The sequence below is a fragment of the Copidosoma floridanum genome, unplaced genomic scaffold, assembly GCF_036245765.1.
Source record: "Copidosoma floridanum isolate Cflo_tuat_1 unplaced genomic scaffold, Cflo_Japanese_pri ptg000030l, whole genome shotgun sequence".
Classification (NCBI taxonomy): domain Eukaryota; kingdom Metazoa; phylum Arthropoda; class Insecta; order Hymenoptera; family Encyrtidae; genus Copidosoma; species Copidosoma floridanum.
In genome coordinates this window covers 18,714,368-18,734,517 of record NW_028321907.1, presented here as the reverse complement: position 1 = coordinate 18,734,517, position 20,150 = coordinate 18,714,368, and the positions used below count along the sequence as shown (strand labels likewise).

The 20,150-nt window shown below is 35.2% G+C and overlaps 1 protein-coding gene across 1 annotated transcript; it reads left to right on the top strand.

Annotated features, from left to right (window-relative positions):
- Window positions 1–5,672: 5,672 nt before the first annotated feature.
- Window positions 5,673–6,886, top strand: LOC149373528 (plasma kallikrein-like). The gene is made up of 3 exons (XM_089596868.1): window positions 5,673–6,029; window positions 6,138–6,371; window positions 6,695–6,886. The coding sequence occupies exons 1-3, from the start codon at window positions 5,673–5,675 to the stop codon at window positions 6,884–6,886; spliced, it is 783 nt and encodes a 260-aa protein (XP_089452994.1).
- The last annotated feature ends 13,264 nt before the right edge of the window (window positions 6,887–20,150 follow it).

Here is a 20,150-nt window from a genome sequence, read left to right as displayed (position 1 = left end):
TTCTTCTTCTTTTCCCTCTTATGCCCCTTTTTCTTCTAAGGAAGTAGTCCTCACGGACCTGTCCCATGCAGGAAGGTTAGTTTTTAGTAAGTAGGAACACCGGGTGAGTCCGACACTACCACCTGATTAGCTAGAGTGTCTATAAAGATTTTCTCCTCCTTACTTTATCAAAAAAAAAAAAAAAAATACCAGCAGAAGTCAGCAGTCATTAAAAATAATAATAAGGAATAGCTAGAAGTATTACTACTGGTCCTTTTCAGGGTCATCATAAGTATTTACATTTCCTACTTAACCATCAATCTCATCGGTTCTTTTTAGGGCCATCTAACGTTAAACTACCTTCTCAACAAATACACATTTACTACTATTTCTGGCAACGATTCGTCGACTAAAAGACTGTATGAAGCTGGCCACTATTAAATCAAGTCAGTCATTTACTGGCAGACGTCAAGAGCAAGGTTGTTGACTCTGTAAGTATATTCAACCAGAAATCACCGATGCTCCCCGAGGTATGTACGAGGTGAACCTAACAGCTATGAAGGAAAAAAAAACTTGAGAAAACGCGACAGTCTCCAACGAGCAAGCATCACGATCCAATCTCCCCACCTTAGATCACCAAAACGACTGAGCACTGTAAAAAAAAAGTGCTTTGGACACCAACGTCTCTGGCGTAACATCAGGAGACGTTGGTAAAGAGCTCTCTACAACTAGCTCTAACGTTTCAGACGTTGTAGTTTCCTCACGATCAGTCCGGTGCTACAACAGCAGACCAGAGAAGATCACCCTGAGGAATCCAGGCAGTCACTTTTGCTTGAAATTTCAGTCAAGAAAGGGTTCAGCTCACTAGTTCTTTTTAGGGCCATCAGATGTCGAACTACCTGGCCAACAAAAAAATTACAACTTAACAAAGTTGACAAAAAACAGCCTTTAGGGCTCACAAAAGTTTGAACCATGCCAATAGTCATAAGAGTGAAGTGGAAGGAAAGCTTCAAATGCTTCAAATGTTTAAAATTTTTGGCATCAAGAAACTAACGCAGAACATTTATCGAGATTGAAATAGAAGCGTTAAAATCGAAAAATAAATAATTTATGACGTGAGGGATTAGATTTCCATTCTAACCTTGACAGTTATCACTTAAATCTTTCAGGTTTTTAAATAGCTAGAATTATGTTTATTTGTACCCATTGCGACACTAAAAACTGGAGTGATTAAGCTCCAGAACTTTGTTGCTCTGGTAACAAAGTTGTAAAATTGAATAATACAATTTTTAATTATATATATTTTTTGTCAGTTTTAAACACTTATAGCTCCATTAAATAGCCCTTTTCATTTATTATAACGTAAGAATGTGCTAATCAACTGCCCTGTAGGGCCCGCGGCCAGAAAATAATTTTCTGGTGTAAGGAACGCACGATATTTCTCAGAATAATTAAATTTTTTTTAGTTTTTACAGCTTATTATTTGAGAAAATAAACTGCATACATTCCAAATAAATATGTTTTTTATAAGAAGATTTTTATTTTAAGAAGTGTCAGGAATAGATGTAATATTTTTAACTGAAAACGTTTTACATTACATATCAACACACTTTGGTGTTCGATTCAGTGAATCTCGGGCAAAGCCAAGAGGGGGGGCACTAGTTGTTGTTTACTGATTAACCAATAAGATTCTTATAAAATGAAACAAGTTAGATAATAAGTACCTAAAAATTATCTAGTTAAATTTTTGTGGATCTAGGGTGCGTGGGGAGAAAATCAAGGGCATTTTATTAATTATCAGTTTAACACGTAATCTTATGGGAAAAGGCGGTTCATTTTGTATTTAAAAATAAAACATAGTTTACATTTTGGTCACCTCAAAATATTTATTTAGTGCTGGTAAGATCTTCAATCAGTGATTAAATAGATAAAATTAAGAGGACACGGTATTGGCAGTCGGGATACCGGGGTGGTATGGGTATTATTGCATCCATTGGAAACTGTGAAAGCAATATATATTTTTTTAATAAAGAATGTATTACGATGGATTTTAACATGCACATAAAAAGTTACGACATTTTTTCTCTGTCTTCACCAGAAATACGACTTTTTTGCGTGATTTCAGGAATAAAAATTCAACGTAACCTCTCAGGTGAGAATTGTTTTTACTGCTTATTAGGAAAAGTATATTGGTATTGTTTGCGAGGAAATTGCCTTCCAAGCCAAAGGCTAGAGAGTTAACCACGCAGAGGATAACAATAGACTTTTTTTATGAGCAGTACATGCAGTTTTTTTACTTGGGAGGAATGTTGCACATTGCTCTTTAAATACAAGGAATAAAATCATGTTTTTGGCTGAGGTATGAGAAAAAAACTTATTTGTACTCTGGTGATAACTATTATACGTCTGTCCTACTCATATACATAAGTATTTAATAAATGTGCACTGCTATGCACAAAAACATTTTTTTTTATTTCTTTATGTTTTATCCCTTAAATACTTTTACAATCCTCTAATATCATTAAAGCAATGTATTATGCTATGCCAATATAACAAGATTCCGTATAGTCTTTTATTTTATATAAAAAAATGTAAATGAAATTCACAATTTATCAGTTAAAATATCATTTTTATCATGGCAAAATGGTGAAATGAAGTATTGATATTTCAACGGTTACAATACGTATGGTTTCATATTTACGTTGTTATAGTTATCATATGACGTTAATTACTAACATATCTTTGTTTCAGTATACTACGGGCATTTACTAAGGCAATGAAATGGTAGTTTTCCTACGAGTTTGAAAAGTCTCTGTTTGCGAACCGAGAGGTTTGCAGCCCGAGCCGAAGGCGAGGGACGTAACGAGGTTCGTAAAGGAGACTTTTCGAACGAGTTCCGGAAAACTGCTTTTTCGCCCGAGGAAGTACTAGCCTCCCAAAACCACCTGAGGGCGGAGAAATTTATTTCTCTTACCATGGTGTCTGGTTTCTGTTAGAATATAAGTAAATTTGAAATTATGTGCGCGATGCTGGGGTGCTAGGCATTGAGCATACGTAAGAGCTCTCGATTCGCGTGATTGATACTTGTTTGATGACGATACGTATATTCAGTGTATAGATAATCCGTTGCTGAGGCAAGATGCCTTATGTTGGATATGAAATGTTAATAATAATAAAATCAAGTATATTATAGAAGATATGTTTGAAGTATTTATTTTTCCAGGCTTATTTATTTTTAACAGTTTCTTATTAAGTGCAACTCCCGCTTTTTCCCCCTCGGAACACACTTTGCACCCTTGTAATCACTTTAGACTTACGGATAGAAAAGTTTTTTGCAACTTTCGAGTCCAAAGTACTTCTCTGCTCTAGAGCTCAAAGTATGCCCGGGGGTGTAAAATGGTCTATTACATTACTAGGGCACAAAGTACAAACAACGCCCGAAGGATGTTGGTGCCCAAGTAGCGTATAATGTTTTTCTTACCGAGGGCGCAAAGTGTAATTTTGTGCTTGTGGGCACACTTTGCGCCCAGTAAATCACTTTGGGCCCTTGAGCACAAAGTGTGACCCAAGGGTGCAAAGCGGCAGTTGCATTCTGGGCCCATGGTAAGAAATTGCAATTTGCAGCCTCGGTAAGAAAACACAAGTCACGTGTGATGTTTTTCTTACCAAAGGCGGAAAGTGCAACTTTGTGCTCCTGGGCACTCTTTGCACCAAGTAATCGCAGCTTTTGCACCTGGTGATGCATATTGTCAGGGCAAGCATATTGAACATGTCCAGCCAAATGGTAGTGCGGGTTTTACGTTGTTTAAGAATTTAAATATCCAAGAAAGTATAGGATACACCACATATTGTTCATGATTTTTTCCGCATAGAACAAACATGGAGAACTTTTCTTTCATGTATACGGACCTTTTCACAAAAATGCATTTAAATTAACATCGATCTTTAAAGAATAATTGTAGAGTCAAGCCCAAGAATTAGTTTGGACATTATATAACTTTTGTTGATTGTATACAAAAAAAAAGATCGATCATCAATTTGTTTTTTAGCTTTATTATAAACCCACATGCAAATTGTAAATTAAAAAAATAAGAATCATTTTTTTATGAATTAGGAATTTTTTACAACGTTTTTTCTCTCACTTTAACGGCTACTGGGTCATTTTTACTTAAAATAAATAATTAGCAAATTATAAACATTAAACTTAAAAAATCTCAATTAGGGCGTGAAAATATCGCAATTTTTGTGAAATTACCCAAGTAGAAATTTTTGCGCATAAATACAAAACAGTCATTTTTATTGCTTAATGTGTGACTATAAAATTTTGAATTCAGTTTTAGTACATACCCATTTTAGCAGAAGTTCAAATATTAGCTATGAACACGTTTACTTATCACAACTTAAGTCGCAATGGAACTGTGCGCAGTAAAAATAATTTTTAAACACGCTTCAACAACTACTTTTCAATGGTTAAATTTTGGTTATTATAAGTACAATTTCTATCAGATTACACTTGTTTGCGTTTATATTATCTTTGCGATTAAAATGTAGCTTAATTGAGTCTCCGTTTTATTAGGCCGTTTACCAAAGCAAGAAAATCTTGGCTGTGCTCGAAAACCTAAACGATACCTCTTTCTTTGGATACTTGAGTTCGTAAGTCGACTTTCTTTTACTTATTGAAAATAAAGTTTTTTTTTAATGCGAAAAGTCAATTTAAACAGTTCATGATAAAAGTCAGTGATAAGTTTGACACAGGAAATTATTAAGAAAAATAACCTTAAGGACTCCAAATAAAAATCAATTTTATCTAAAGTTTGGAAACATGATAAAATTTTTTGTTATAATCAAAAATTAAATTTCTTTAACATAAATTATGTACAAATGTTCTTTTTCCATATAGAAGAAACATAAAGAAGTACACTAATGGAATGTTGGTTTTAATTGTAAATACATGTCATCCATTTGTGTATATCACCTTATTAACTGCTTAATCGTTTGATAACGTAATATTTACTAAAGATTTACATTAGTTTAGAGTACAAAAAAGTCGTCTATAAAACAAAATTTCTAATTAATTCATTATGGTAAGACTCGATACTATAAAATAAATTATTGTAAGCACTAGAATATTATTTCTTAAATAATTATATTCTGTTAAAAATCACTAAAGCTGTGTAGATATTGATAGTCGACTCAATATTGAATCAGATGTCTTGCAGAATTTAGATTAGGTCACTGAAAATAAAAATCAACTAATTAAAATGAATACAAAAAAGTTTTTAGTCTTTGACGGATATACATTTTAATGACATTTGATGAAAAGAGTTTAAAAAGAGAATTGTATTGATGAAATCTTCAGTAAAAAATAGAGTATCAAAATGAAGTTCTTAGTCAAGTTATTTTTTTACTCTAAAATTATAACTCTTTTTTTGATAAAGAAAGGTTAGTCAATTAAAAACATAGCAAATACATTGTTGTTTTTGTTAAATTTTTTGTAATCCTAGCTTACTTAGTACAAAAGACATCTTTCTATACACATACTCTAATACATATCTGATCTAGTGAATTCAAAAAAGTGATAACATTTTTCTCATCGTTTGTTTAAAAATATGCTAATACTTTTTTAATAAAATAAAATAACGTTTAAATGCTTGTTAACCACGATAAACTTTCTTTCTGTTTTCAAAAACTGAATGCACTCATCACTAAATTTAATATTGTACATACTTTTATTAGCAGAGCTTTTAGATAGTGAAAGAATACTTGGTGGAAATCTGACAGAATACGGTAGTTTTACATACCAAGTATCCATTTTAGCTGATGATAAGGTAATTTGTGGTGGTGGTATAATTAGCAAATATTTTGTAATCACCGCTGCACATTGCATTTACGAAGACAACAAGTTTATTGAGAATTCAGTGGCTGTTTTGGCTGGTGTCAATTATTTGTTCAGTGTCAGTACCTATAGGGTGATTGTTCCGGTCCACACGATGTATGTGCCTGCCAAATATGATTATGGACAAAAGTTGGCAGACATTGCCATACTACGGGTAAAATATAGTACTTTTCGGAAAATTAATTATATAATCAGCTGTAATTTGATATAGTACACAATACATTTTCAAAAAAGTAGTAATCATGAACACTCTTAAATGCAGTTAAAAAAACCGTTAAACTTAGATGAGAATCCTTACATAAGCAAACTTAATTTACCTGATGATCAATCTGATGCTTATAAAGAAGCTATTGTCACAGGATTTGGCTGGGATTCCATTAAAATAATTTACAATATTTTGGGCGTGTTACAATTTCGCAAAGGTCTTCGATCGCATCAAATGAGGTTTGCAAGAACTCGAATTATTGATCATGCTACTTGTCAAAAAATGTATAAGGTTAATGATTAATACAATTAATACAACATAAATATTTATCCATGTAATATAAATTTATTGACTGGCTAATTTTTTTTTTTTTTAGTTTCCGTTTTTGTATTTTTTCACTTCGAGTAACGTAATAGTGAAAGATACTCATATATGTGCACAAGTTGAGTCAGATAAAGGGAACGCTGTTGGAGGAATATGTGACGTACGTATAGAATATTTAATTTACTCATTTACAATACAAAGACCTTTGTATTCGTAAACTTAAAAGTGCAACTGTGACTGTAGTTTTATCTAAACATATTATGTAAAGTTATGTTTTTTCTAATTAACAGGGTGACAGTGGAAGTCCTCTTGTTTATAACAAGGATACTATTATTGGAATTGTCATTGGTGGTCTGCAGACTTGTAATGAAAAGTATGCTCCTGGGCTTTATACAAGAATTTCATCTTATATGGATTTTATAGACAAAGCTATGATGAACATAATTGACAAGACAATTCTCTCATCAGAATCATGTTTCTGAATAATTTTTTTATAGAAGTAGTAACTTTTAATTATTTTACCTCCTTAAAAATCAGAGGTATACGAACAAGAACTCTGACATAAGTAAGTAAAAGTTTGTATATACATCTGTTTACCAAAATATCGCACATGTTTGTTTCATACGATCTCTTCTAAATCAACAACCGGGTACAAGAAATTTAGATGAATAACCGTAGCTTACAATAACTAAAACCGATTGTTATTATTTGTTGAATAAAGTAAAAATAATGTGATGAAAAAGATGTAAACTCAAAAAATGGAGTGACAATATGAATTGCAAAATACTGCCTAATTTTAATTCCTTACCAAATCTAATACATGTTTAATTACTTAGAAATTAGTTGAGTTATGTTGTGAATGACAAGAAATAAACAAGTTGTACAATGTGCTTTGTTCATTAGTTAATGTTTCAAGTTTGTTGAAATAAGTATATTTGATCAATTATAAAGTATGCATTATGATATATGTTGCTCAAAACATTCAAATATGCTACTATCCGATGGACTAATAAACGATTCTTTACTTTTTAGTTTTTAACGATTGATGATTCCTTATTTTTTTGTCAGAGCAAAAACTGTAAGCACTTATAAATAATCTTTTATTGATGTAAAATAAATTTCAAACCATGTAGAATGGTGATCTAAGTTGGCTGCATGGTGTATGTATATATGTATGTATTTACGTTATCCAAATGGGCTCAAATTTTGTAGGTAACTTCAGGTTGAACGTCAAAGCTGATGTGTTGCATTAAAACAGTTATCACCGCCGAGAAAAATTTTGTCAGCATTTTTACTATTGCACTTCAAGAATTTAAAACAGATTTTTTTTGCTCTAAGTTTCAAAACATAAATTTTACACGTTCTTGTTCAACTATAAAGTTGTACATCAAAATAAAATGCAACTTTTTTGTAATACACATTTCACTTTGTCATGCGATGCAGATGCTCTGTAATGCACAATATATGTAAAAACAGCAAAAAAATCGTTTTTCACACGTTAGTAGAATTCTACAACAAAGTGTTGAATACGAAAGTTGTTAAGCTCATAAAAAAAAAAAAACCTTTTTGAGTTGGAAGTTTTGCTGTACAGTGCCGGCTTAGGGCCATTAATAGCAAAAATCGTTTCAAAACGTTTTACAGCATCTAACGTTTATACATTACGTTTGTAGATAAAATTTTAAATACAAAAGTTGTAGATTTTATAAAAATATAATTTTTTTTGTTTTTGTCATTTTTGTTAACATTGTTATCCTAACGCTTTAAGGAGGCTTATCACCTTTGTGAAATTTGAGCCATTGCATCTAAATCAATAGCTATGGTAAAGTATTACTCAACGGATGTACAGTTAAAATTTCAGAGCATGTTGCTGATCAAAATAAAAAAAAAATATATTCAAAACTTGAAATTTTAACATTGGTCTGATGAAGCAATTTGATTTTTCACCGAAAATTTTAGTTTTTTAAGGCTAAAAGTCGAGCCACATGCTACAAAAACTAGGAACAGGTTATTCAAACAATCTTTTTTTTAATAAAATCGTGAAATCCTAAAGTTGCCAAGCAAAAAAAAATATATGACGTTTTGAAAGTCCAAAACTGGTGGCTAACCTCAGCAAGTAAACAAGCAGATTCGTATTTGTAGGTATACATATTGAGCCTGCTACTCAATTTTTTTAGGTGTGATAGTCTAAAGTTACTAGCATATAACTTTTTTACGTATCATTTGCTGTCCAAACGTTGATGATGAAACTCACAGATCTTATTGCAATAGACTTATTTGCGTTTCGTATTGATATCTACTACGTCATCCTATCGTGTGATGCAACAAAAAATGTTTTGAAATATCCGATAGTTTGATTTGTGATGTGTAATATTATTATATTATTTAACATTTGGTGAAAAAATATTTAATTGACTTGTATATGATATTAAACTTTCAGAATGATGAACTAAAATCCTATTGTTAAAATTACACTTTCTGGTCTGGCATACCGTAGATTGGTCGTGCATCAATTGCAAGACTTAAATTTTTATGAATTCAGTTACTTGCTTTAATGATTAATTGGGATAATTAAACAAAAGGCTTAAACGTTATGTTTTTGAATAACTCCTATATACATTTTTAACTGATGTCCATGTATTTGATTTTTGTTTCTTTTCTTTTTTTCCTGTTGTGCAGTATAATAAGACATTCTAATGAGGTCGACAAATCAAGCCGACGAAACGTTGATTTTTTAGTAACTAATATTAACTTGTATTTATTTACAATATCTCAGTTTTTTTAACGATCAACAAAAGATTGATTTTATTGTCTTTTGTAATATTTATAAATTTTGCAAAGGCTATGAGTCGATAGAGTACGACATTTACGGGACTTTGGGAAAGGGTTGCTCATGCATTTGTACGATAAGTCAATGGAAGTCAATTATAATCTGAGATATATTGTGCATGTTAATAAATCAAGGCATACATAATACAAATAGTCACGCATACGCAAACGAAACTGCGGTGTGCAACCCGCTCGAGTTACATTATTTGTTTACGATTGATGACACATAATAGATGTTTTGGCGTTCGAAATAATTATTGTTGACGAAGCCTGCTTGGTACTTATCTTTAGTCTGTTTACAGAAACGATGGGCCGTGTTCGGAAACCGCTGTAGAAAAAATGGATCTCGCAGTCGATGCACCCTGCCACCAATGCCAGCGGCATAAGCTATTCGTGCCGCCCTTCAGTGCTAAACCCTGGTATCTTGGAATACAAATATCAGCGTGTTGAACGGACCCAGCTACGGACTTTCGCCAAATTGGCCACGCAGGACGTCAGCAGGCCAAGTACTTTTAATTAACGGACAGTACGAGTTTTATTCACCACGTCTCCCGAGCAAAAGACCCTATAAAATTCGTCGCTTCTAGCAAGAAGCCTTAGATAGTTACACTTTTAGGGGGGGGGGCGTAAGAGGCCACACCTCCCACAGCGAGACCCAATGCTCCTCTATTCCTTCAATACCTTACAGTTTAAACATAGTGGGCAACAAAGAATATTCAATGTTGTATATTTAAAACCGTAACAGAACTTACCCATTCTTTCTCTTATTTTTTTCATAGAAACATTTTCATGTAAAAGACTATATCGTCCTGGAAGCTGCAACTTATTCATGGAGTTATCAAAATAGACCACCTCGCATAAATTATGATTGGCAACCGGCACCTCAGTCGAGCTCATATTTCATGAAGAATCAAAGCTTCACGTTAGCGCTGAGTTTTTGAGTTACTATTTTATCCAAGTTTGTATCGCACGGAAAAAAAATTTGATCATGTGTCATCCGTCAAATTTGCTATAAAATAAAACTTCGGATAAGTTAATGCAGAAGCGAATAGTGATGAATATTGTAGTTACTTAAGTGTATGGGAACAAGAGGATCACAACCATCTCCAAAAACCCAATTTATTAAAAAACGAACTACGAATACTGAATACAAATGAATTAAAATAAAAATTGGAATTGACGTTAATTAATCAAGTACAAATAATGAAAACAAAAAGGTATGAGCCAGACAATGTGTGAATGTGTATTTGTATTGGTGGTACGACTCTGAGCCGTTGATCGACGGTGCACGGTCAACCTGGCGATGGCACCGGGTCGATTGGTGATAGAATGGATGTAGATGACTCAGAGCCAGTGATCGTCGGCGTGGCGACGGAACCTTGAATGTTGTCGATTGTCTACGAAGACGACGCTGTCCACGAGGACGCCGCGAGACGCGATCGCGAACGCGTGATTCTAAATAAACCCCTTGAGCGAGATTGAGCGAGAACGAGACAATCAAGCAAGGAAAATAAGAGCAAATTAAGTATGCGTTTCAACTGGTGAAGCACTGAAATTAGCGAAATATATACGACCAATTCTCAAGAGAGTCAGAAGTATAATGACGTTACATATTAATAATTTGTGTAGCATCGGCAATACTCGGCTCACCCCCACCGTCTCCCTTGACTCGTGCTTGGTCGTTGGCTACCGAATAATGCCGAGCTTATTGATGCACATTGTCTCCTTCTCCCTATCCTTCAAGCTGCGCGCGGGTGAGACAAAAATGAGTTACATGACTCTACTTATGTATCTGTCTGTTCGCGGGTGTGACTATCTGGATGAACGTGGCTGTATTATGTATACATATATCGGGTGTAACTGAACAGACTGCAAAGATTCTCACACAAGCGGAAACATTATAAAACTATTTGGCGGCTCTGTATCTTGGAGAATACACAAACAAACATATGTCTCGTTATCGACTTGCCAGGCTGAATACATTGCAATGAGCGAGGCATGTCAAGAACTGATGGCCCTAAGAAACACTTTGACAGCGGTGTTAGACACTACATTTTATCCAATGACTGTATGGTGCGACAATAAAGCGGCCGAAGCAAGCACTAAGTCTTATGGTGGAACTAAACTCAGACACATATCGTCTGTATGAGAACACTAGCAGCCCCCCGTCTCGGCTTCGCCCGAGACTCGCTGAATGAAACACATGTGTGTTGACAAATAATATAGGACGTTTTCAGTTAAAAAACTTTATATCTATTTTTGACACTTTTTGGAACAAATAACTTCTTATTGAAAATATCGAAAAAAGGAAAAAAATGATGGTAAAAAGTATCGTGCATTCTTTACGTCATAAAATAGGTATTGGCTCTGAAAAGGGCCGTTGATTTTTACATGTTAACGTTATGATATAACAAAGGGTTATTTGTTAAAGCTGTAAAGATACAAATATATAATTTAAAATTATTTTTTCATTCACAAAATTTCAGTATACGTGACATTTTTAGTTTTATTTCCAGAAGGAATTAAAACAATCTGATGATGTGGATCACCAGTTCTTGAAAGACCGACATACAATTGTCCATGTGAAAAGCAGTTTGAACGTAAATCTACCCCCACAAAATTATAAGTTTGTCCTTGCGACTTGTTAATTGTCATCGCAAAAGAAACTCTGACAGGAAACTGTAATCGCTTGAACTGAAAAGGTAAATCAGTTGGTATCATTCGAATTCTTGGAATAAAAGCTATTTGTCCTGATGCTGGACCTGTCAAAATAGTAGCTTCTATAACATTATTTCGCAGAGTTCTAATTTGCAGTCTGGTTTCATTACACAGGTTCGGTGGTTGAAGATTACGTAGTAGCATAATCGGAGCTCCAACTTTTAAACTCAACTTATGGGGTGGAAATCCTGATGGAGTTAGGGAGTTTAAAAACTCCTGAGGATAATTAACAACATCTTCAGATGCGATGACTGAATCAATAGAGAGGTACTCTCGAGAATCAGCTACAAACTTTTGAAGAATAATATTGTTAATTTCCTCTGCTGTAGAATTTCTTGGTGAAATTATCGCTCTCTCACATAACCATTGGTATGATTTGTTTGATAAATTTTCAATGTCTGGGTAAACTTCAGAAATAAGATCATCGACAGTTGTAACCAGTTTTCCAATGGATTGATCTAGGGTGATAAAACCGTTTTCATTTTCCATCGTGCCATCGCCAATTTTTAATAGCTGAGTTGGAAATTCCGTGTTTCTTCCGCAGAGATGTGCTCTCATATTAGTACGCAAATGAAGAGACTCTACATAATGCCAGAGAAATGATGATTTTAAACAGGCATGAATAATATCAGCTCTAGTTCCTCTCGGAATTACTGGTAACGTCTGCCTAAAATCACCAGCAAAAACAAATGTAATGCCACCCATTAAATTCTGGTTTGATCTTAAATCTTGCAGTGTTCTATTAATTGCTTCAATGTGAGCTCTGTGACTCATTGTGCACTCATCCCAAACAATAAATGTTGTATCTTGAAGAATTTTTGCAAGTGGGCCATTTTTGCGTATCGGGCACGTGTAATCTTCTCCGGAAAAAACACATAATGGAAGTTTAAAAGTGGAGTGAGCTGTTCTACCTCCACTCAAGAGAGTGGCAGCAATGCCAGAAGATGCAACAGCAAGGGACAGTTTTCCTGCCGATCTTGCTTGGGCCAACATAAGATTAATTAGGAATGTTTTTCCAGTGCCTCCAGGAGCATCCAGGAAAAAGACTTTTCCACTACTATTTAAGACACTATCAATTATACGATCAAAAGCTTGTCGTTGGTCTGGAACCAACTTAGAAAAATTTTGCTCAACGTAGTTATATAAATAGTTATGATCATAACCATGTCTGATGGAATGTTCCAAAGGATCATTAGTACATAGTTCATCTCGAACCGGTGAGTTTAGCCCAAATGCAGTCAAATTTTTTTCTGAAAGAGAGATGATCTTGTCTTCTACTTCAATTAAACCTCTGTTGAACACTTCTTCAGAAAATTCAACTTCAAAATCGTTGAGTTGGATTCGTCGAGAGTGAAGAATATCTTCACATAATTGTTGTTTAAACATATCCCACAAAATTTGAGGTTGCGATGGCTCACAAAAAACTAAAATAATAGCAAATAAGTCACGTAATTTAGATGGATTTTCAGACAAAGCAGCATCTGCGAGTGTGTTTTTCCATTGATCATCATTTTCCAATAAACCAAGTGCGTAACAGGCAGCTTTGAAAGTTGCGTAAGTAACACCATCAACGGTTTTTAAGTACTCAAATGAAGTTGGGCCTCGAACATATTGAAGTAACATTCGAAGATGGAAGCATTCCGACTGGGTGGGATGAATCGTATAAACTCTACCTATATCTGAATCTTTTTTTACTCCTGGCCAGCCTGGAACATCTTTACCCTGTTTTCTTTTCACAAACTTATTACTGTCCCATCGGTAATAGGCGGCAACTTCGGAATACAAAAGAGTTTTAGCAAAATCATCTATTACGCAAAGTTCAAAAAACGCCATCAACGTTGTTTTTCTCGGATTTTCGAGAATCTGTTGAATGTTTTGCTGATTTATGTAAACTCTTTGATAATTTTCAAGGTGAACATCTAAATGTAAGACTGGAGGATACCGTGCGTGAATCTCAAAGTCAAAAAAACGCCAAAATCCCTCAGAGGAACAAATATAGCGTCCATTGGCATAGTTTGCAATTTCGTCAATGTTTCCAACTGAAAAAGTGGCACGGTCCGATCCTTTGTTGATATATTTGCAAATATATTTAATTGCTTGCACTGAATGACAAAATTCGACGTTAATATGTGCATTGAAACATCGTGATAAGACGGGTGAGTACGGTACAACCCAACGGTTATCAATCTGTACTTCTTTGCCACGAATTGTATGTACAGAACTATGACCTCCATCTGCAGGGGCTCTTCTACGATAGGTTGGGTAGCCATCATTTGCAGTTAGGGTTTCTTTAACAAAATTTCGAGGAAACTTTTTTGTACATTTTCCATTATCCATACATGGTGAAGCCATGTTGAATTCACCGCAAGGTCCATGAATCATACTTTTCGAAATGATACTGAATAGCAAGGGATCTTGTTGAGGATCTGGTAACTCAGCTGAAATGATCTTGTCTATTTCATCCGGCTGAATTTTTGTTTTAAGCCATAAAAGTATGTGCACATGAGGTAGCCCTCGCTTTTGCCATTCGACACTGTAGATCCAAGCATCAACTTCCCCGTATATTGCTTTCTTAGTGAGGACATCTATAAGTTTCCTTAATTTCAAGTGAAAAACCCTTGAAACAATGTCATGCCTGTCTGAAGGTTTTTGATTTTTGTGTAATTCATTTTTTATTTCCGACCACTCAGGGTTACACGTAAAAGTGATAAATAAACATGGACGCCCAAACCCACGTACGTAAGCCATTGCATCTTGAGTTTTTTCATGCATATATCGTGGTGAGCCAGTGAATGAGGATGGTAAAATTACAGGCTGTCCGATACTGGAGGGTTCAATGTTACGATCATTATTTATTGCATCTCGTAGATGAATGTAACTTTCAGCACGCAGTTGTTTTTGATGTGTTCTCAAGTAAAGTAAACGCTCTGTGATCATTTTTGCCATCATATCAACAACAAATTGATTGAGCAGGTTCTTATAATAAAGTAGGTAATTTATATGATCATTTTTTAACATAAACCTATAAGAGTAGAACTGCATGCAAGAAACAGTTTTGTTTGAAACACCGTGAAGTGGTACATCAATAGAATATCCATTTTCTCCAAAAACAAACATAAGAGGATATTGCAAGGAGTCATAGAATCGGTGAAGCTCAGAAACTCGCTCCAACCGCCCATGTCGACCATGTAAAATAATGTCTCTAGGACCTTTTTCCTCGTTAACTATTAGTGCAGCAACTTCATTCACTCTAGGCGCATTGTATCGTCCTCGATGCTCCCCAACAGGAGTTCGATCGGCATGAATAATCAATTTTAAATTTTCAAGTTCATCTACTGTTCGAGAGTCATAATTGGATTTAAAAGTTCTTATAAGAGGATTGCAATCATGCATCACCTTTTGTAATGATTCAATCAAAGTTTTTTTTAGGGCATTATCTGACCGAATAGAAATTTGTTCAGCTTCAGACATGAAATAGATTTGTAAGCACTGCGGACTCTTGTTCTGTTCAGGAAGTAAGCTACCTATCAAGTGGTATACTTGACCTTGGATTTTGAAAGTTGGCATAAAGTTTCCTTCTCTAATTTCTTTCCCTCCAAATGACGTCATTTGGAATTGCGTATTGTAACGTCTGACGTTATCGAGGAAATGTTTTGATAAGGGGTGTTCGTCCATTAACAGACATCTTACCAATTCAGGAGGATTTTCTAGTGGATCAAGGGAAACTTTACCACCAGAACAACAGAGCCCTGGAGCTTCATCTCTCCATTTTTTAGCGCCACAATGAGTGCAAATAGAAACCATTCCGCCAATTTGAATGGATGGAAGATTTAAGTAATCAATATCAGGATTGTAACAGAAAGCGGATCTGTCACTTAAGTGGTTGTTCAATCGTCGATTTTGCCGTTGCTGTTCTACTCTCGATGAATGTTCTGCATCAGTTTCTCGACTCCTAAAGTTGTAAACATTTAAAGCATTAGAAGTTCTCCTCCCGATTCGCCCTCTTGCGATTCGAGGCATTGTTAACAATTTTTGCGCGTCCCAAAAAGGCTGTTTTTGTTATACTTTGTCAATTACAATATATACTTAAGCAGGTGTTCAACGTTTAATGGCCCTGAAAAGGGCCAATGAGATTGACCAAGTTAGCTGAACGCTAATTTTGGAGGAAAAGTAATTTCTGGCCTATGTAATTCGAGTGCAGAAAGTCGTCGGTGGCCGGGGTTCCCAGACTCACGACAAACAGCTCTGCTCTCGATGTCTGCCAGTAAATGACTGACTTAGTTTTGGAATAAGCTGTCTTTAAATAGATTCCTGTTGGACGAATCGTTGCAATTCGTTTAAAGACATTTGTCCAAAAGTACAAATAAGATTATTTTTGGCAAAGTGGTTCAACGTTTAATGGCTCTGAAAAGGGCCAATGAGATTGACCAAGTTAGCTGAATGCTAATCTTGGAGGAAAAGTAATTTCTGGCCTATGTAATTCGAGTGCAGAAAGTTGTCGGTGGCCGGGGTTCCCAGACTCACGACAAACAGCTCTGCTCTCGATGTCTGCCAGTAAATGACTGACTTAGTTTTGGAATAAGCTGTCTTTAAATAGATTTCTGTTGGACGAATCGTTGCAATTCGTTTAAAGACGTTTGTCCAAAAGTACAAATAAGATTATTTTTGGCAAAGTGGTTCAACGTTTAATGGCTCTGAAAAGGGCCAATGAGATTGACCAAGTTAGCTGAATGCTAATCTTGGAGGAAAAGTAATTTCTGGCCTATGTAATTCGAGTGCAGAAAGTTGTCGGTGGCCGGGGTTCCCAGACTCACGACAAACAGCTCTGCTCTCGATGTCTGCCAGTAAATGACTGACTTAGTTTTGGAATAAGCTGTCTTTAAATAGATCCCTGTTGGACGAATCGTTGCAATTCGTTTGAAGACATTTGTCCAAAAGTACAAATAAGATTATTTTTGGCAAAGTGGTTCAACGTTTAATGGCTCTGAAAAGGGCCAATGAGATTGACCAAGTTAGCTGAACGCTAATATTGGAGGAAAAGTAATTTCTTGCCTATGTAATTTGAGTGCAGAAAGTCGTCGGTGGCCGGGGTTCCCAGACTCACGACAAACAGCTCTGCTCTCGATGTCTCCCGGCAAAGGGCAGATCTATGTTTGGAAAAGTAGTTCAACGTTTAATGGCTCTTAAAAAGACCGATGAGATTAAAAGTTACTTTACGGTAAAATTTATTGATGGCCCTGAAAAGGGCCGATTTTTATCTTCATTTTTTTTTTTTTACTAACGATGGAGAGCTGGTGAGGGTCAATTATTTGACACGCTTTATCAGGCGTTCGATAAACGGCAAATATTTGCCGCTTCACTCTGCTCAGTCGACGGGGATCGCGGAGCTCGGGTATCTGGACCCGAGGTTGCTTCGTCCTTGCCCTTGGAGTCTCTGCAAAAGGTGGACGCGCTAGAGGAAGGTATGTAGCCGGCCGAACAAAATCTCGTTTCCGGGTCGTTCCCCGGATCACTATCTCCTGACTGTTAGTCAGGGTAGTGGGCCTGAAGAATATCTTCTTCGTGGGGCTCCTCTCGCGACCAACTTTTGAGGAGGAGGCTGGCAAACTTTCCAGCTGATATGTCTGCTCACGCCGCTCATCGTTGTTCTGCTTGGCTTGCCCTTCTAGAACCAGATTGGATGGAAGAAGGGCTTCCAAACCTTGTATTTTTGGTGAAGCAGGTTGAGCTCTGGCCGGACGTATCCTGGTATTTCGCCTGAGACGTTGATGTTTCGAACGTCTATTTTTCCGTGGCGCTCGGTTTTCTTGGCGATTCGGGGTTAAAGCCGATGTATTTCGCTTGTCCATGAACAAAGCGTGTCAGCGGTAGCCGGGATGCCCAGCTTCACGACAAACACCTTTATTCTTAGTGGACTGCCGAAAAACGACTATGGAAATTGTGGTCTCAGCGGGGCAACTTATAACCACTCCTCACTATCATTGATTGCGGGTGGCTTCAATTTTACCTCGACGCCACCTAGCGGATCCTACTGAACTAAAGTGAAAAGCAGGCGTATTTTTGCGAAACTTTGAGCTCATTTATTGCTATTGTTATTAAATTTTTTAAGATAAAAACTATACTAAAACCATCTAGGAAGTATCATGAATCAGTGTGCAAAATTTCAGCAAAATCGGTTCAGTAGTTTTCGCGGTTAGCGATTACAACGGTTTTAGCGACTTTGCTTTATATATTAGTAAGATTATGTGAAAGAATGCGCTAAATACGAGTTTATAGAAATCAAATGGATCGCCTCTAAAGAACAGATTGCCGACATTTTTACCAAAGCTTTACCGATTGAACAGCGTGAGAAATTGACTGGGAAACTGCTAAATGACTGATAACATTATACGACAGTAAATCCAGGTCTATCTTTCAAATCTAACCATTATTGTTTTAATCTGTTTTAGGCAACAATCGGTAAAAGAGCTCCAGAAGACAGCAAGAAGAAGACCGTCAGTTCACTTGCAGGAAAATGATAAGACAATCAGTCATAGACAACTTGAGATTGGCGTTCTGTGAAACTGAAGGGAGTGTTGGATTTAGATTTAATTCATTTATTGGCGTCGTATTGGATATACATATGCCAGTACACTACTGGTTACATTTAATGATATTTACATGTATTTATACATAAAATATATTGGTTTGGCTATAAGTAAATTATTGAAACATTCGTGAGGGAGTGTTGGATGTAAAGTTTACACAGAATGCCATCTATGTTATTTTAGTAGTACTTAAGTGCATGACCGATGCGGCGCATCGTTCTACAGTTAGTTGAATCTGTTGAATACGATCTACCAGCCTGTACACACGACGGTTACAAACGACGTGTTCTTTTGTGTAACTTCTTGTATCCTAGTACAAACTTATGAATAAGCAGTTTCGTGCAGTGGAACTAATTATGTTAACATTTACATTATAAACCCATACAATTTAACCTACGTTTTTTTGTGCTCATTAGTACAATAACATAAAAAGAATTCAATAAAAAACTTTTAAAAAATATATTAAGTGCACATGATAATATTATTGAATAAATGTGTGTATTTATACGTAATTTTTTAGAAATCACTGTTAATAATAACTTTTATGCGCAAATGTTACGTTTAAGAGCGCTACAAATAGTGTTCATGAGAAAGATGGCCTTTCCGATGAATATTTGGACTTGGATTCTACTTCCTTAAACATTTCAATTGATGAATCGAGTGAATCGGAAGAAAATTTGAATGGCATTTTTTCGAGAAGAGATATGACTATGTCAATACACGTATATTAGTCTTAACGCTAAAAATTCTTTGAATTTTGAAAGTTATTTAACCCAAAAATTATTAACTTAACACATGTAAATTGTATGTATATATAGATAACAATGAAAACTTCTGCTTGGAAAATAAAGAATATTTCAGTGACTCTGACAATGAAAGTTACACGAATACCGACTCTGATTTTGAAGATGATTGTGAAGGGACTTCAATGAAAAATTGTATCCAGAAGCTTCAACGACAGTTGGCAAATTTGCGTTATAAGTGAAAACTTTTAAAATAAGCTTACATCAAAAAGATAGCCACACTAGTCGTATGCTTGAATCGATCTCGATGGTGTTGCCTAAACCCAATAAGTGTCAAACGGGTCTTTACAAATTAAAAAAAATAACTATCAATGCCAGTAGCAACTTTTTAGTTAAAAAACATTATTTCTGTTCAATTTGCATAGACTCCGAAAATTATTATACTAGTAATGGCAATGACTTTAATGACACAGAAAATTCTCAATCAAAGGTGACAACATGTTCTTGCGAGAAAAAAAATTTATACTTCATTTCAATTCCTTTGATTGATCAATTGAGGTCTCCGTATCAATGGCCAAACACTTATAACCTCTTGAAACGTAATTTAATTAGAAATCAAGACTCATTTAAAGATGTCTACGATGGCTCAATTAACAAAGAATCATCGAAGTATAATCGTATTCAATCAAATAAAAATAACATTTCATTTTTGTGGTACACTGATGGAGTGTAAATTTTTAAGTCGTCTAAATTCAGCATATGGGGCTTTTTTCTAATAATTCTTGAGTTGCCTTACGAAAAGCGCTATAAACTTGAAAATATTTTATTAGTTTTCTTATGGTTAGGTGACAAAAAACCTATACCTAATTTAT